Source organism: Narcine bancroftii, chromosome 6, assembly GCF_036971445.1.
Source record: "Narcine bancroftii isolate sNarBan1 chromosome 6, sNarBan1.hap1, whole genome shotgun sequence".
Taxonomy (NCBI): Eukaryota; Metazoa; Chordata; class Chondrichthyes; order Torpediniformes; family Narcinidae; genus Narcine; species Narcine bancroftii.
The window spans coordinates 69,157,219-69,170,250 of NC_091474.1; the positions used below are offsets into that span (position 1 = coordinate 69,157,219).

Consider the following 13,032-nt stretch of genomic DNA (forward strand, 5'->3'; position numbering starts at 1 on the left):
CAGTAACAGAAATAGAAAAGATGAGCAAGTTTATTTCCATTCACAGAAGAGAAAATAAACATGCCCTTTATGCCCTTTATTTTCTGAGGCTGCGCCCTGTGCACCCAGAACCTCCCACTACTGGCAGCGTCCTCTCCACATCCACTCTATACAGGCCTTGCAATATTTCATCGCTTTCAACACCATCTCCCATTGAAACCTGCTGAATGCGACAGGTCAGCCATCGTAGCCATCCAGTGCGATCATGATTCATCTGTCCCAGGAAACCACTCCTTCACTGGACCAAATTTCCAGAACCTTCCATCCACTGATTCAATTCTTTATCAACTTTGCCCACTGTAAACAGCAGGCATGCACTTGCCCCCATAAATTTCTACATAAAGGATTTCAGTTTCATTGACTTAACCACATTTGTTTCATTTGTCCATCACTACCTACCACTACTTCTTCTCTTTCTCTTTATCTTTCTTCTTCTCCTCTTCCTTCTTCTTCTCCTCTTCCTCCTCCACCTCCTCCTCCTCCTCTTCCTCCTCCTCTCTCTCCTCTTCCTACTCCTTCTCCTCTTCCTCCTCCTCCTCCTCCTCCTCCTCCTCCTCCTCCTCCTCCACCTCCTCCTCCTCCTCCTTCTTCTCATCTTCATCCTCCTTCATCTCCTCCTTCACCTTCATTTCCTTGTCCTCCTTCATCTCCTCCTTCTTCATCTCCTTCTTTTTCATCTCATCCTTCTCCTTGTCTTCATTCTTCTCTTCCTTCATCTCCTCCTTCTTCTCCTTCTTCTTCAGTGTTTTGTTTTGATGGTTTCAATTTTCTCTTTGCAGAGTACGAGCTGGAGCCTTGTGATGATCCGGGTGTTCCTGCTTTCAGTCGGAGGATTGGGTTTCAGTTTGAAGTTGGAGACACATTGACGTTTTCCTGTTTTCCGGGATATAGATTGGAAGGTGCTTCCCAAATCACCTGTTATGGAGGAGGAAGGCGTGTGTGGAGTGCACCTCTTCCAAGGTGTGTGGGTAGGTGGTCACATGCTTTCATTTCATGCATCCTAACTTTTAGATATTGTATTTGTAACCAGAGAAGCTACAAAGAATTCAAGTCTACAACAGATAGGTGCTTGTGATCCAATCATTTGCACTAAGGTTCTATGGATTACCAACAGATCTGAGAAATGTTTAGTGAATGTCAAATCTCAAGGTCAAATTCAGAGTTGAGTATTCTTGTATTTTACCCATAAATCATGTGCCTAAACTAATGAAAAGCACAATGAAATAAAGGACATTTAACCAATTCTCTCCTTGAATAACAGGCAGTGGGCATACATCAAGGACCTTTGTCTGGATGGTGCATTTAATATAGTTTTTAAAACCTGTTTAGATATTTAAGGTAGTCATGAAAAAAATGCAAAGCTGGTCCTTGATTTAGGAGCCTAAAGCAGGGTAAGGCAGATTTCTATGGGGTTAGACATGTACCGCGAGTGGTAGTCTGGGAGGTTGTTGGGGTGGGGTGGGTGGGCTGGTGAGAATGGTGGAAGGGTAAAGATCATTTGATATGTAGGAGGCATTTAAATGTCAGACAGGGAGAGTTCAGAGTTAATTTGTCTTTACTAATGTTTGAGCCGAAGATGGTAAGTTGAGAGAGCTTTGGGTCCCAAAGGTTTGGTCAGGGAAGGGAAGAAAGTGAATGCCAGGTGGAGATAAATGGCATCAATCAAGTCATTTGAATTTATTAAGAGTGTCTAAAGGGGTCCTGAGTTGCCTTTGGCAAGGAGGATTATGAACAGATGAACCTAAAGCCAGGTTCAAGTATATTGGAAGCAAGTGAGTAGCTGAAGAAAGAATACTTCCCTCAGGTATCAGTGAGATAATTTACAAGTCAGGCCACCTCTCTGAAAGTGGTGACTGAGGTGAATAGAGAAATGAAAAATGCCTCTGGTGTGCTTGCCTTCATAGGCCAATGTGTTTGAGCAATGTGTCGCCACATGACAGAAAGATTATGGTAGCAATGGAGAGTGCAGAGGAGATTCACCAGAATGCTGCCTGACATGCAGTTATAAGCAGAGACTAGATGGGCTGAACTTATTGATGCTGGGTTGAAGGAGGCAGAGGGAAAACCTTACCGAGTATTACAAAATTCTGAGGGGCATAAATAGAATGGAAACTTCGAAATTTTCCATGGCAGGCAAAATTCAAATGAGAGGGCACAGGCTGAATTTAAGAGGGGATACGTTTCAAGATTGGAGGGACAGATTTTTCACATAAAGGATTGTGAATCCTTGGAATTATCTGGCAGACTAAGCAGTGGTGGCAAATACAATGTTTAAAGGGCATTTGGAGATGTACTAGGGTGGGACAAGAGAAGAGGAATATCAACCTAATGTCCTGATATGGGCCCAGATGACCCCAAAACCCAGCATATATTCATCACGACAAATAGTTACTTAAACTAAAGTTGTTTTTAATTATCTTTAAGCATGACACCAGAATCAAACTTTAACTTATCTCTATTTTTAATTTACTTAACTTAACCCAGCTTAACTCCCTTCTAATTCTAAGTGCACGTGTATATAATGTGGGTGCAATTTTAAGAAAGTTCTTTGGTTCATAGTCGAATCTCACTTCCAAACTCTCTGGTTGCAGGCAATTCTTATACTGTGCACAGAATTTAACTTTATATATAAAGTTCACTAGGCTTTGGTGCTCGAAAGGTAAATGGTTACCACTCAGGAAGGTTCTTTGTAGATTTTGTAGAGAGAGATTTCCACAACTGAGGTACCACCTCAATGTCTTGCTGATGAAACTTGCCCCATCAGGGTTCTCCAGATAATAACCTCTTTCTTTCAGGTTATCACAGAGTTCCTTTCTGTTCCGTTTATTCCAAGAGAAACACTAGACAGCTCATTTTCTTCTCTTGCATGACACACAAGAGTAGGCCATCCTCCACTCTGGATCTTCTGTTTCAGTTCCAACAAGCTTCTCCTGGCTGACACTGTTCAGTCGCCCTCTCTCTCTGAGACACGGACAGACCCTCAAACTGCCAGAAAGCCCGTGTGACCCCCCTCTCTCTCTCTCTTGAAAAAAACACCTGACCTTCTCCAGCAAACAATAGAAGTCAATCTTCTGGTTCATCTGTTGTTTTTAGGTAAACAAGAGTCCATCAGTGACCTTTCTGTATACTCCTCAAAAGCCTTGCAAAAAGGTATTTAGAGTCAGTATGTCTCTTTCTGTTGCTTTAAAGACAATAGTCTATTCATTCCATAATGTCAATTCAATTAACACCAATTTGTGAAGTCTCCATAGGCATTCTTAACAATTTCTGCAAAGTCACTGTGGATATGAATGCTCCAGTATTTCAAATAAGATCTGTTTTAAAGTGGGTGTATGTATGTAACCTACTCTACTTTGGGAAAATTTATCTCCCCAAAATATTTCTATATATTCTGTCACAGTCGATAAATAGGAACAGGGTAACTCCAAATTATTTGAATCAAAAGTGTCAATAATAAACCTTAAATCATAACATGGTCAAAGTTGATTCCAACCATTGAAACCTGTGCTGTCCAATTACACTCAATTAAGCTAGCAATCCCATCTGGTTTTGGAGGGTGAGAGGAAAGCAGGGCACCTAACGAAATCCATGCAGGCAACGGGAGGGGAGGGGGGGACGTACAAACTCCTTCCAGACAGTGCTCTATCTGAACCTGGATTGCTACTGCTGTAAATGTGACAGAAGAAGTGGGTGGAGGGAGTAGAACTGGACTTTTATTTGACCTTGTGATTGTTCAGGTTCAGATAAATGAAGCATTCTGTTACTTGGTCGTATCGGAGGTGAGAGTGTTGCTTTTACAATGGTAAGAAGTCTTGGTAAGCATCTCATGTGGGAAGTTATTGTCCGATATAAAGTATGCGAGCTCGTTGAAGGTCACATTGAATATTTCACATTGGAATATAATTAACATTAATTCTGACAGTGCCAATAAGCTTTCTTTCAACTGAAAATTTGTTTACACCACCTTGAATATTGTCCACTTGATAAACTCTGGTATAAAGTTCTGGCCTGGTCCTCCCTCTTCCAGAAAAGTTACCTGTTTTCCCATCACCAGAGAAACAAAGGCATCATAGATATTTAATTATACTTGGAACACATGGAATCCTCTTAGTACACCTCAGTGAAGCTCTGTGTAATATCGACATGAAGCACGTTACAGGATAGCACTGGAATATGATACCAATTTTATCTGCTTGAACTTTATCCATATTCCTGCCTGTTTAAGTGACTTCCAAAATGTCTCTTCAACATTATTATTGTCTCTGCTTCCATCACCTCCCTTGTTGACATGTTCCAGGTGCCTATTGCTCTCTGTCTAAAAACTTGCCTCACAAATCTCCTTTGAACTATATCTCAATTGACTCCTGCACTTTGTCAACCTGGAAAAAGACTCTATCCACTTTATCAGTGTCTCCCATAAAATTTATAAGCTTCTGCCTCTGACTCTCCAACCCAATCCTTTTAGTCAAGATGCTCTTTTCTAAGTGATCCTCAGCTGAAGCTCTATTCCTTTCTCTCCAGGGCCTTCATGGTCTTCCTATTGCGTGGTGAACAAAAATGCACTAAAAGTCACATGACCAAAGTTTTATGCAACATAATTTCCCTCCTTTACATTCATTGCTCAAACTGATGGAAGTTTACTTCTTTACCATCCGATTCACTTGTGTGGCCACTTTGGAGAGCAATGGACTGGTGCCACAAGGTCCCTCTGCACGTCAATGTATCTAAGAGTCATGCTATTTTTCTCAATAGTCTTTTACTTTTGGCCTTCTAGAATGCGACACTTGGCAAAATTAACCTCCATTTACCATTTCTCTGGCCAATCTGTATCCTAAAATATCTCTTGATAATGTTTCTCGCGATCCATAACTCTACCAATTTCCACGTCAAATATTGTTACACAGCAAACCCTTGAGTTTTTATATTGATGTTTTCTGTTATTCAAAGTAATTTCTTGTCCAATTTTAATAATTTTCAACTTTTCATTCATTTTTTTTCTTAACAGTGGTCTTTAATGCAGAAATGGTGATCATTTGGAGGGGAAAATTAAGATGGACATCATTGCCAGAATTGGACAAGCTCCTATCTTAAAACTTAATCTCAGTCATAACTGTAACATTGGAAGGCATATGTACAGTAAAGTCAGGTGATTTCAGATAAACGTTTTTTCAGAGAACAGGTCATTTAAAAAAAAACAGCCCAGTAGCAAATCACTTTTATGAGTGTTTACACAACAATAAACAACAAGGGAAGGCTTTTAAGCATTAAAATAATGTTAACTTCTCACCAAAATATTTGCTTGCCGCTGCCGCTGATCACTGACACCACCCCACTGAGGTTTCCGCTCCTGTTGGGAACCCGACATCCCCTCTGCCACCTGCAGCCCAATGTCCCCACTCCTGCCGACAGCCCAACGTCTCCTCTGCCACCTGCAGTCCAACGCCCCTGCTCCTGCCGGCAGCCCAACGTTCCCTCTGTCACCTGCAGCCCAACGTCCCCGCTCCTGCCGGCAGCCCAAGGTCCCCCTTCAGTTTGGCTCAAAAAAAATTGGATAAATGAGGATTTCTGATTTGTTTCAGATAACCTCATTTATCTGATTTTTTTATAAAAATGTAGATAATTGAGAATGTTGGAGAATCCGATTTTGGATAATCAGAGTGGTACTGTACAGCTCAGCTACCTTTTGTGCCATTTACTGTTGTTTTCCACTGTTAGAACATGCACTGTTTCTGCTGTACATGAAAGATAATTAACATAGACATCGGCTGCCAAATCCACGTCCATTCTTGGTTCACCATTACTGATAAAGCATGCTTTTCCTTGAGATTTTCCCCCTGTCTTTCTGCTGCTGACTGAGTGGGGAACCAGCTGTGTTCCCAATTGAGTTTGACAGACCAACTCTCTGGCTCCCTGTTCACTGCTTTATGAATAACACTGAAGTGGGATAGCCCACTACTGCCACAGTGTGGTGGCTCGGAGTGTCCACCCTGACTTGGACATTCCTGCGGAGAGGGAGGGAAAAAGAGGAAGGAAAAGTTGAAAGGGAAATGCGCCCCTCTTCCATCCGAACTACACCTCTGAGTGGATTTAAAGCAGAATTCTTGAAACCTAAGGAGCTAGCTGTACAGTCATATCCTTGGTTGCTGTTGATGTACTGAATTTACCAGGGGCCAGGGGAGATGTGTAAATTAACAGTGAAATACCAATTTTTTTGAAAATAGAAGAACTCAAATTGAAATTTGGGATTAGAGTGAGAAAATCCATGGTGCGATTTTGCAAGTGTTATAGTTGTCCAAGTTCCTTTGCAAGTGTGCTCAGTTGCAGTGGCTAAAACCCTTATACAACATTTCTGCTGTCTCATTTCGTGCCCTATCTAATCAGTTTAATAGACTACCTCATGGGATTGGGAACATATCCACAAGGGATCAGTGACCAGATTCGGGAGAAGTGCTATTTCATCTTTAATACATTCAGCTTTTGTGCAGCTTTCCCTGAGCTTTGCCACTGAAAAATTCAAACTGACATCGCTTACAGGCCAACTTGGACATTTTGCTTCAGCTGGTGCAACTTTGCACAAGCAGGGGGTGGCTGATGTTCGTCTCATGGGGAACCTGATTGTGAAAGTTTCTAACTTGGCTTCATAGTCATCTTAAAACTTCCATATTGTTGTTTGGAGCTTGGCTTCACTTTCAGAAATTGTTTCATTACTTAGAACTGACCTTGCAGCTTATAAAATTACTCAAACTTGGTGATCTTAAACCTGATCGCAATGATACTTATAGTTTTCCCGAATTTGAATCAAAGCCTCAGCTTGTTGGGGCCATACAGACATGGGAGGAGCATTGGTTAGAGTTACATCAGGAAGTATAGTGGATTTGTGTTGTCACTTAAGGGTTTTTTTTAGTCATTCTAAAAGATGTTTTAATTCTTGCACTTTCTATTTATGACTTAGCTGAATGTGGAGCCTCGGTCACTGCAACCGAAGGCAAGCTGCTGTCACCAAATTACCCAGACAACTATGAGAACAATCATGAATGCATCTACAGAATTGAGACACAGCCAGGCAAAGGAATCAGCCTTCATGCGAGGACTTTTACGCTTCAAGAGGGCGACGTTGTCAAGGTAACCATGACCTCCATGCAGACAGCTTCTCCTTCCGTTTATCTTTTCCCTCAAACAAATGCCAATCATGCCACAAAATATCAACGCCATTGGACGCTTTGATAGTAAACTTTGGAAAGTGTGCCAGTTTGAGCCAAGTATCTTTTTGGAAAAACTTGCTTGAGTCAATTTTTCACTTGGTTTCAAACTTTAAACAATCCAACTTTTCAGAGTCTGAAAGCCATGAACAATTGATCTGTCAAACTCCAGCCAAAAATAGGCTGAGAATTGGGGCATCGAATATTTCTGGTTTATAGGGCAGTGCTGATAGCATAGTGGTCAACACCAGCGACTCGGGTTTGAATCGATTTGAGTCCGTATTTTATCCCAGTGACCTGTGTGAGTTTTCTTTGCGTATTGTGGTATTTCCCCCCCCCCCCCCAACACACCAAAAATGTAGGTTGATTGGGTGTAAGTGGGCAGAATGGGTTGCAATGGCTGGAATGGGCTTCTGTGTTGTACGACTGTACCATAAGTATTTTCTTTAAACATTCTGGTTACTCATGAGATGGTTGAATTTGGGAGATGGGGTCCAATTCTCATCAGGGCTTGTATGATGTGCTCCTCCTACATTCATTCTCTTCATCAGGGAGTTGCCTGGGTGCTGGATGGAAAAGAAAACACCATTGTTGCTATTCTCTGATATTTGCCTCATCTGCAGCATTCTCTGTGCATGATTTGCCTCTCATGTCTTTTGTATCATATTCAAACAAGATTATTTTTAATGGATAAAAAAAATCACAAGTGCAATGAGATCTCAATTACTTAGTACAGTAAAAAATGTTTATTTTCTTTGCAATGTATTTTGGTTTGTCCCTTACTGCACAATGCAGCCAACAAGTGAATCAGAATGAGAATTTATTGTCATAAACATGTCATTTATTACTATAAAATAACATCTAAAAATAAACAAATTAGTGCAAAAGTAACAGAAAGTGAGGTAGTATCTGTGGTTCATTGTCCGTTCTGAAATCACATGGCAGAGAGGAAAGGCGAAGTGGTTAGCAAAACGCCTTTACAGCGCCAGCGATGGGACCCAGGTACAAATCCTGCGCTGTCTGTAAGGAATTTGCACTTTCTCCCTGTGTCTGTGTGGGTTTTCATGTGGGCTCCAGTTTCCTCCCAAACTTCAAAAATGTATTGGGGTGTAGGTTAATGGGGTGTAAGTTAATGGGGAGTAATATGGGCTAAACAAATTTGTCGGGCCGAATTGGCCTGTGACCGTGCTGTATGTCTAATTTTATTTAAAAAATTAAAAAGCTGTCCTTGTGCTTCTGGGTGCTCGTCTTCAGGCTCTTGTTCCTCCTTCCCAATGGTAGCAGTGTGAAAAGGGCATGGCCTGGGTGGTGGGCGTCCTTGATGATAGAGGTTGCTTTTTTAAGACACTGCCTCATGTAGATGTCCTTGACACTGTGGAGCCCCGATGTCCGTGATGGCGCTGGCCGAGTTCACAACTCTGTAGGTTTTACTTGTCCTCTTCAGTGGCATGTCTACTGGCACCAGAGTGATGAAACCAGTCAGAATGCTCTCCACGAAGCACCTGTATAAATTTGCAAGAGATTTTGGTGACATACCAAATCCCCTCAAACTCCCCATGAAGTATAGCCACTGGAGAACCTTCTTCGTGATGGCATCAACATGGAAGCCCTAGCAGGGATCTTCAGAGATGTTGATACCCAGGAGCTTGAATTTCTTAATGCTTTCCACTGTTGACTCCTCGATGAGGACTGGTTTGTGTTCTCCTAATTTCCCCTTCCCGAAGTTCGCTATCAACTCCTTGGTTTTGCTAATGTTGAATGCAAGGTTATTTTTTTGGCATGACTCAACTCACGGATCTACTTCCCTCCTGTATGCTTAAGGTGAACTAACAAGGTATATTTCTTTTTGAATATTTTATTTTAATTTTAGTGGACAACGTGCATCCAAATTCATCATTACTTAAAAACATAAATTGAAATGAATAAAATAATAATTGTACAAGTTGTCCCTATTTCCAAACAGTCCCAATCCCCCTCCCCACCAAACAAAGCCTGGAAGTAAAGAAAAAAAAAGATGGATAAGAAAAAAGAAAACAAAAGAAAGAAAAAAAGAGAACAAACAGTCAGGATCTGGTATCCAGTTCATAGGGTCTAATTCCTTTTCTTACCTACTTCTCCAATAGAGGAAAGCACCAGGATGTAGAACAGAAAAAGTGTCCCTAAATATTCAACCCTGCGTTCTTCAAATACGGCTGCCCTACCCGCAAAATCATATTATACTTCCTTAAGTTGTAAGTAATTTTCTCCAGAGTAACACAATGATGTGTTTCCGCATTCCATCGGTCTATGTCCAGAGGATCAGACTTCCAGGTCACCGCGACACACTTCCTGGCCACAGCCAGTGCAACTTTAAGAAATTCAGATTGATACTTGGACAGTTTCATTTTGGATTTTGGGAGAATCAATTCTGGAATTTTGTGGTAATTGTTTCCAAATAATTTGATCTAACAAAAATTCTTCAATTTTCCCGTAAGGATTGCATTTTAGAGCACGTCCAGGTCGAATGTAAAAAAGTTCCCATTTCTTCACCGCATCTGATATATTGGAATTTAATTTATGTGATTTCTGCGGGTTAAGATACAGCTGATGCAAAACATTATATTGCACCAATCTATATTTTATGCTAATTGTATTGGTCATGCAGTCCTGACATGTCAGATCAGTTCTTGTCGGCAATTCAAGTCTGATTCCCCATCTTTGTTTTGATTTATATAATTCCCACTAAAGGTACATTTAATGATCCATATGAAAAGCTTCAGTTGCCATTGAGATCATCTTCCTGTAAACTCAGCCCACCTATCCAGATGAAAACAATCATTGATTGCCTGGAATTATTTTTAATTCCCATTCCAATTCATGCATTGCTGGACCTTTGTGTTTAAATGGAGATAGTTTCAGCATGTTCAGATGAACATCCAATTACGACATGCTTGGGTCAAACACTTGCTCCTAATCAATTGACAATGATGTCTTTGTTTTGTTCCTTTACACTCATTGCCAGATATTGGAAATTCATAGGAGAAACACAATAACTGCAGCTGATGGAATCTTGAGCAGTCAATAAGAAGGTGGAGGGACTCTCAGTATGTCAGGCAGCGTCTGTGGGCTGCTGACCTGAAACGTTCACTGCCTGTTTCTTTCTATGGATGCTGTCTGACCTGAGCACCTCCGGCTTCTCATTTTTATGGAAATTCACTGCCTTTCGTTTCCTTACTTTGCAAATTGGACTGGTTGCACAGCTAAAAGTAGAATGTTTTGTTACCTAACTCTGGAGGAGGCATGAGAGAGGAGCTGGCTGAAGTCGATCGGAAGGGGACCCAAGAAGGGAAGACAGCGGTCAAGTCATTCAGAAGATGGAAAGTGGAGGACCATAGGTTCTGGGTTAAAAGAGTCAAAGGGAAAAGGCAGGGATAAACAAATCAGAAACTATTTGAATGATGGAACAGTCTCGATGGGCTGAACAGCCTAATTCTTCTCCTACAATTTGTGGTTGTAGGTCCCATTTGTGATAAAGTCACTTGCAGTTCAACTATCAGTTACTAGAGTAGCCTTCTCATTGAGGCAAATATGATAATGATATGTGAAATACACAAAAGTGCTGGAGAAATTCAGCAGGTCACGCAGCACTGATAGCAAGAAAAGGGTAACCACCATTTTAGGCCTGAGCCCTTACCCTGATACAGGGCCCAGGCCCAAAACCTTGGTTACCCTTTAGTTCCTATGGATGTTGCATGACCTGCTGAGTTTCTCCAGCACAATTGGGTGTTGCACTACAACCCCAGAATCTGCTGACTTCCCTTTAAATTATAATAATACACCTGGTATCTTGCATGTATCTCCAGCTGTGAAGTTGGAGGTTTTTATTTAACTCTCAATGACATGTTGATGTCTCAATTTCCTTTGAGAACTACCTTTAAGAACATTGTGTGGGTGACTCCTACAACAGGTTCCCTTTTTGAATGTGCTTGTACACTATATAGACGACACTTTTCTTATTCTCATATATCCTAATTTTAAAGTATCATCTTCCAATGCGTGAGTTGCAATATCCCAAATTTCGATCTGTTTAATCCAACAAATCCAACAATGTGGCTGTTGATTATGTTGTTTTAATTCGTCGATAGCACTGAAAAACATTTTGCATAGCTTCTCAACAAGACTTTCATAATGGTGAATAACATTATAATAGAGATACAAAAACTTAAAGAGATACAAATAATTTAAAGAAAAATTTCTCATGCTAACGCTTCCTTCACATTTTGTAGAATTAGAGCAAACCTTTAGCCTGGGTGGATATTAGGACATGTTACATCATAGTCACTAAGGTAACACTACAAATAATAGTTCTCTTAAAGAGACAGGCACAAAATTAACTAAGAATCAAAAACACAAGTTTTTAATACTAAGCTTACCTGAGTGAGAATATACTGAGGAAGAGTTCAAGTGTCTGTGTGTCAATTAATCTTGATGTTGATAGCAAGGGCAACATTATTGGCCATTCCTAACTTCACGTGAGAAAGTGGTGGAAAACCAACTTCATCAATTAAACCGCTGATTAGACATTTTGGCTATTTCAAAATCAATTTTGCAATAGCCACCTTGTTATTGGTCAGGAATCAAATTGGCAGAGTGCCAGAGAACCAGAATTACATTCAGTAATCCATCCAACATATTGCTTCATCATTACTGCAATGAACTTGTTTCAAATCTACTTTATAACTAGTTCAATGAATGTGGAATTTTGGGATTTAAAATCAGTTCTTCAGTTTGCATAATTATTAATTCAGCGTCTCCATATTGCCATCGCTTAGAAATTTGGAAGCATAATGACAAAGGAGTTTCCCAATTCTGAGGGAATAAGTGGAACAAGTGTGTATCGTTGTTTCAAACTGTTGAGTTTGCAAAAGATGCTCATTGACTCAATTCAATTCCTTTTCAACAGCCGCTGTGTGAAAAACATCCACAATTCAATGAATCCTCATGGTCAACACAAGTAGGATCAACACTTGTTAACTGTTTCACATGTCGTGCAAGAAAATGTACAAATGTAATGGTAGACTCTGCACAAGATCATTGGGGACATGCAGCTCAGAGTTATATCTTGATGGTCCATTTGAAACACTTCCTCTGAAGATAATTAGGAGATGCATCATTCCTGTCATCCCTAACCTTGTGGAAGCTTCACTATTTCCAAAAATACTCCTATGGCTCTGACTCGCCCCAGTGCCCCAGGTGGAACCTCCCATCATGTGCCAGTGAGCAATTTTGTGGTTTTACACATCACAGAGTGCAGGGGTTGAAGATGGGGCTAAGGACGAAGAGCCATGGGTACACTTTGAAGACCATTGTCCATAAGAGATTGGAGTAGAATTTAGCCGTGAGAAACACTGGACATTTTAGTTAAGGGTATTTGTTAAAGCATCAGCACACTGACTTCCGAAGGCCAAATATCCATGCTTCGAGCAGATAATTCTTGTTTTTTTTGAAAGTCAATATTCCCAAAGATGCACAAAGTATATTTTGAAGATGGAGAGATAAAATTTGTTCATTTTGTTAAACAAGGATTATAATTTTGATGTACAAAAACCCTTTTTATGCTTTTTATTAAGTTACATTACTTTTGTTTTTGAAGTTTAGGTGTTGTCTTTTCCACAAAAGGAAAAAAAAGCAAAGTTATTTCTGCATTTATGTGCTAGGTTACTACAAAGGGGTAAGCAAATACACTTATTTTCAAATAGGCTTCTGCACAAATTTACAAATAATTTCACATTAGCTTCATCAGAACCATAGTTAG

At 40.4% G+C, this 13,032-nt stretch overlaps 1 protein-coding gene across 1 annotated transcript in view; it reads left to right on the plus strand.

The window, feature by feature from the left end:
* The window catches only part of LOC138736174 (CUB and sushi domain-containing protein 1-like), a 2,349,200-nt gene that overhangs the window by 1,641,134 nt on the left and 695,034 nt on the right, over positions 1-13,032 (plus strand). The window contains exons 22-23 of the mRNA XM_069885244.1: positions 819-1,007; positions 6,992-7,161. Of these exons, the coding sequence (XP_069741345.1) occupies positions 819-1,007; positions 6,992-7,161 (359 nt within the window). The remainder of the gene's footprint in view (positions 1-818; positions 1,008-6,991; positions 7,162-13,032) is intronic.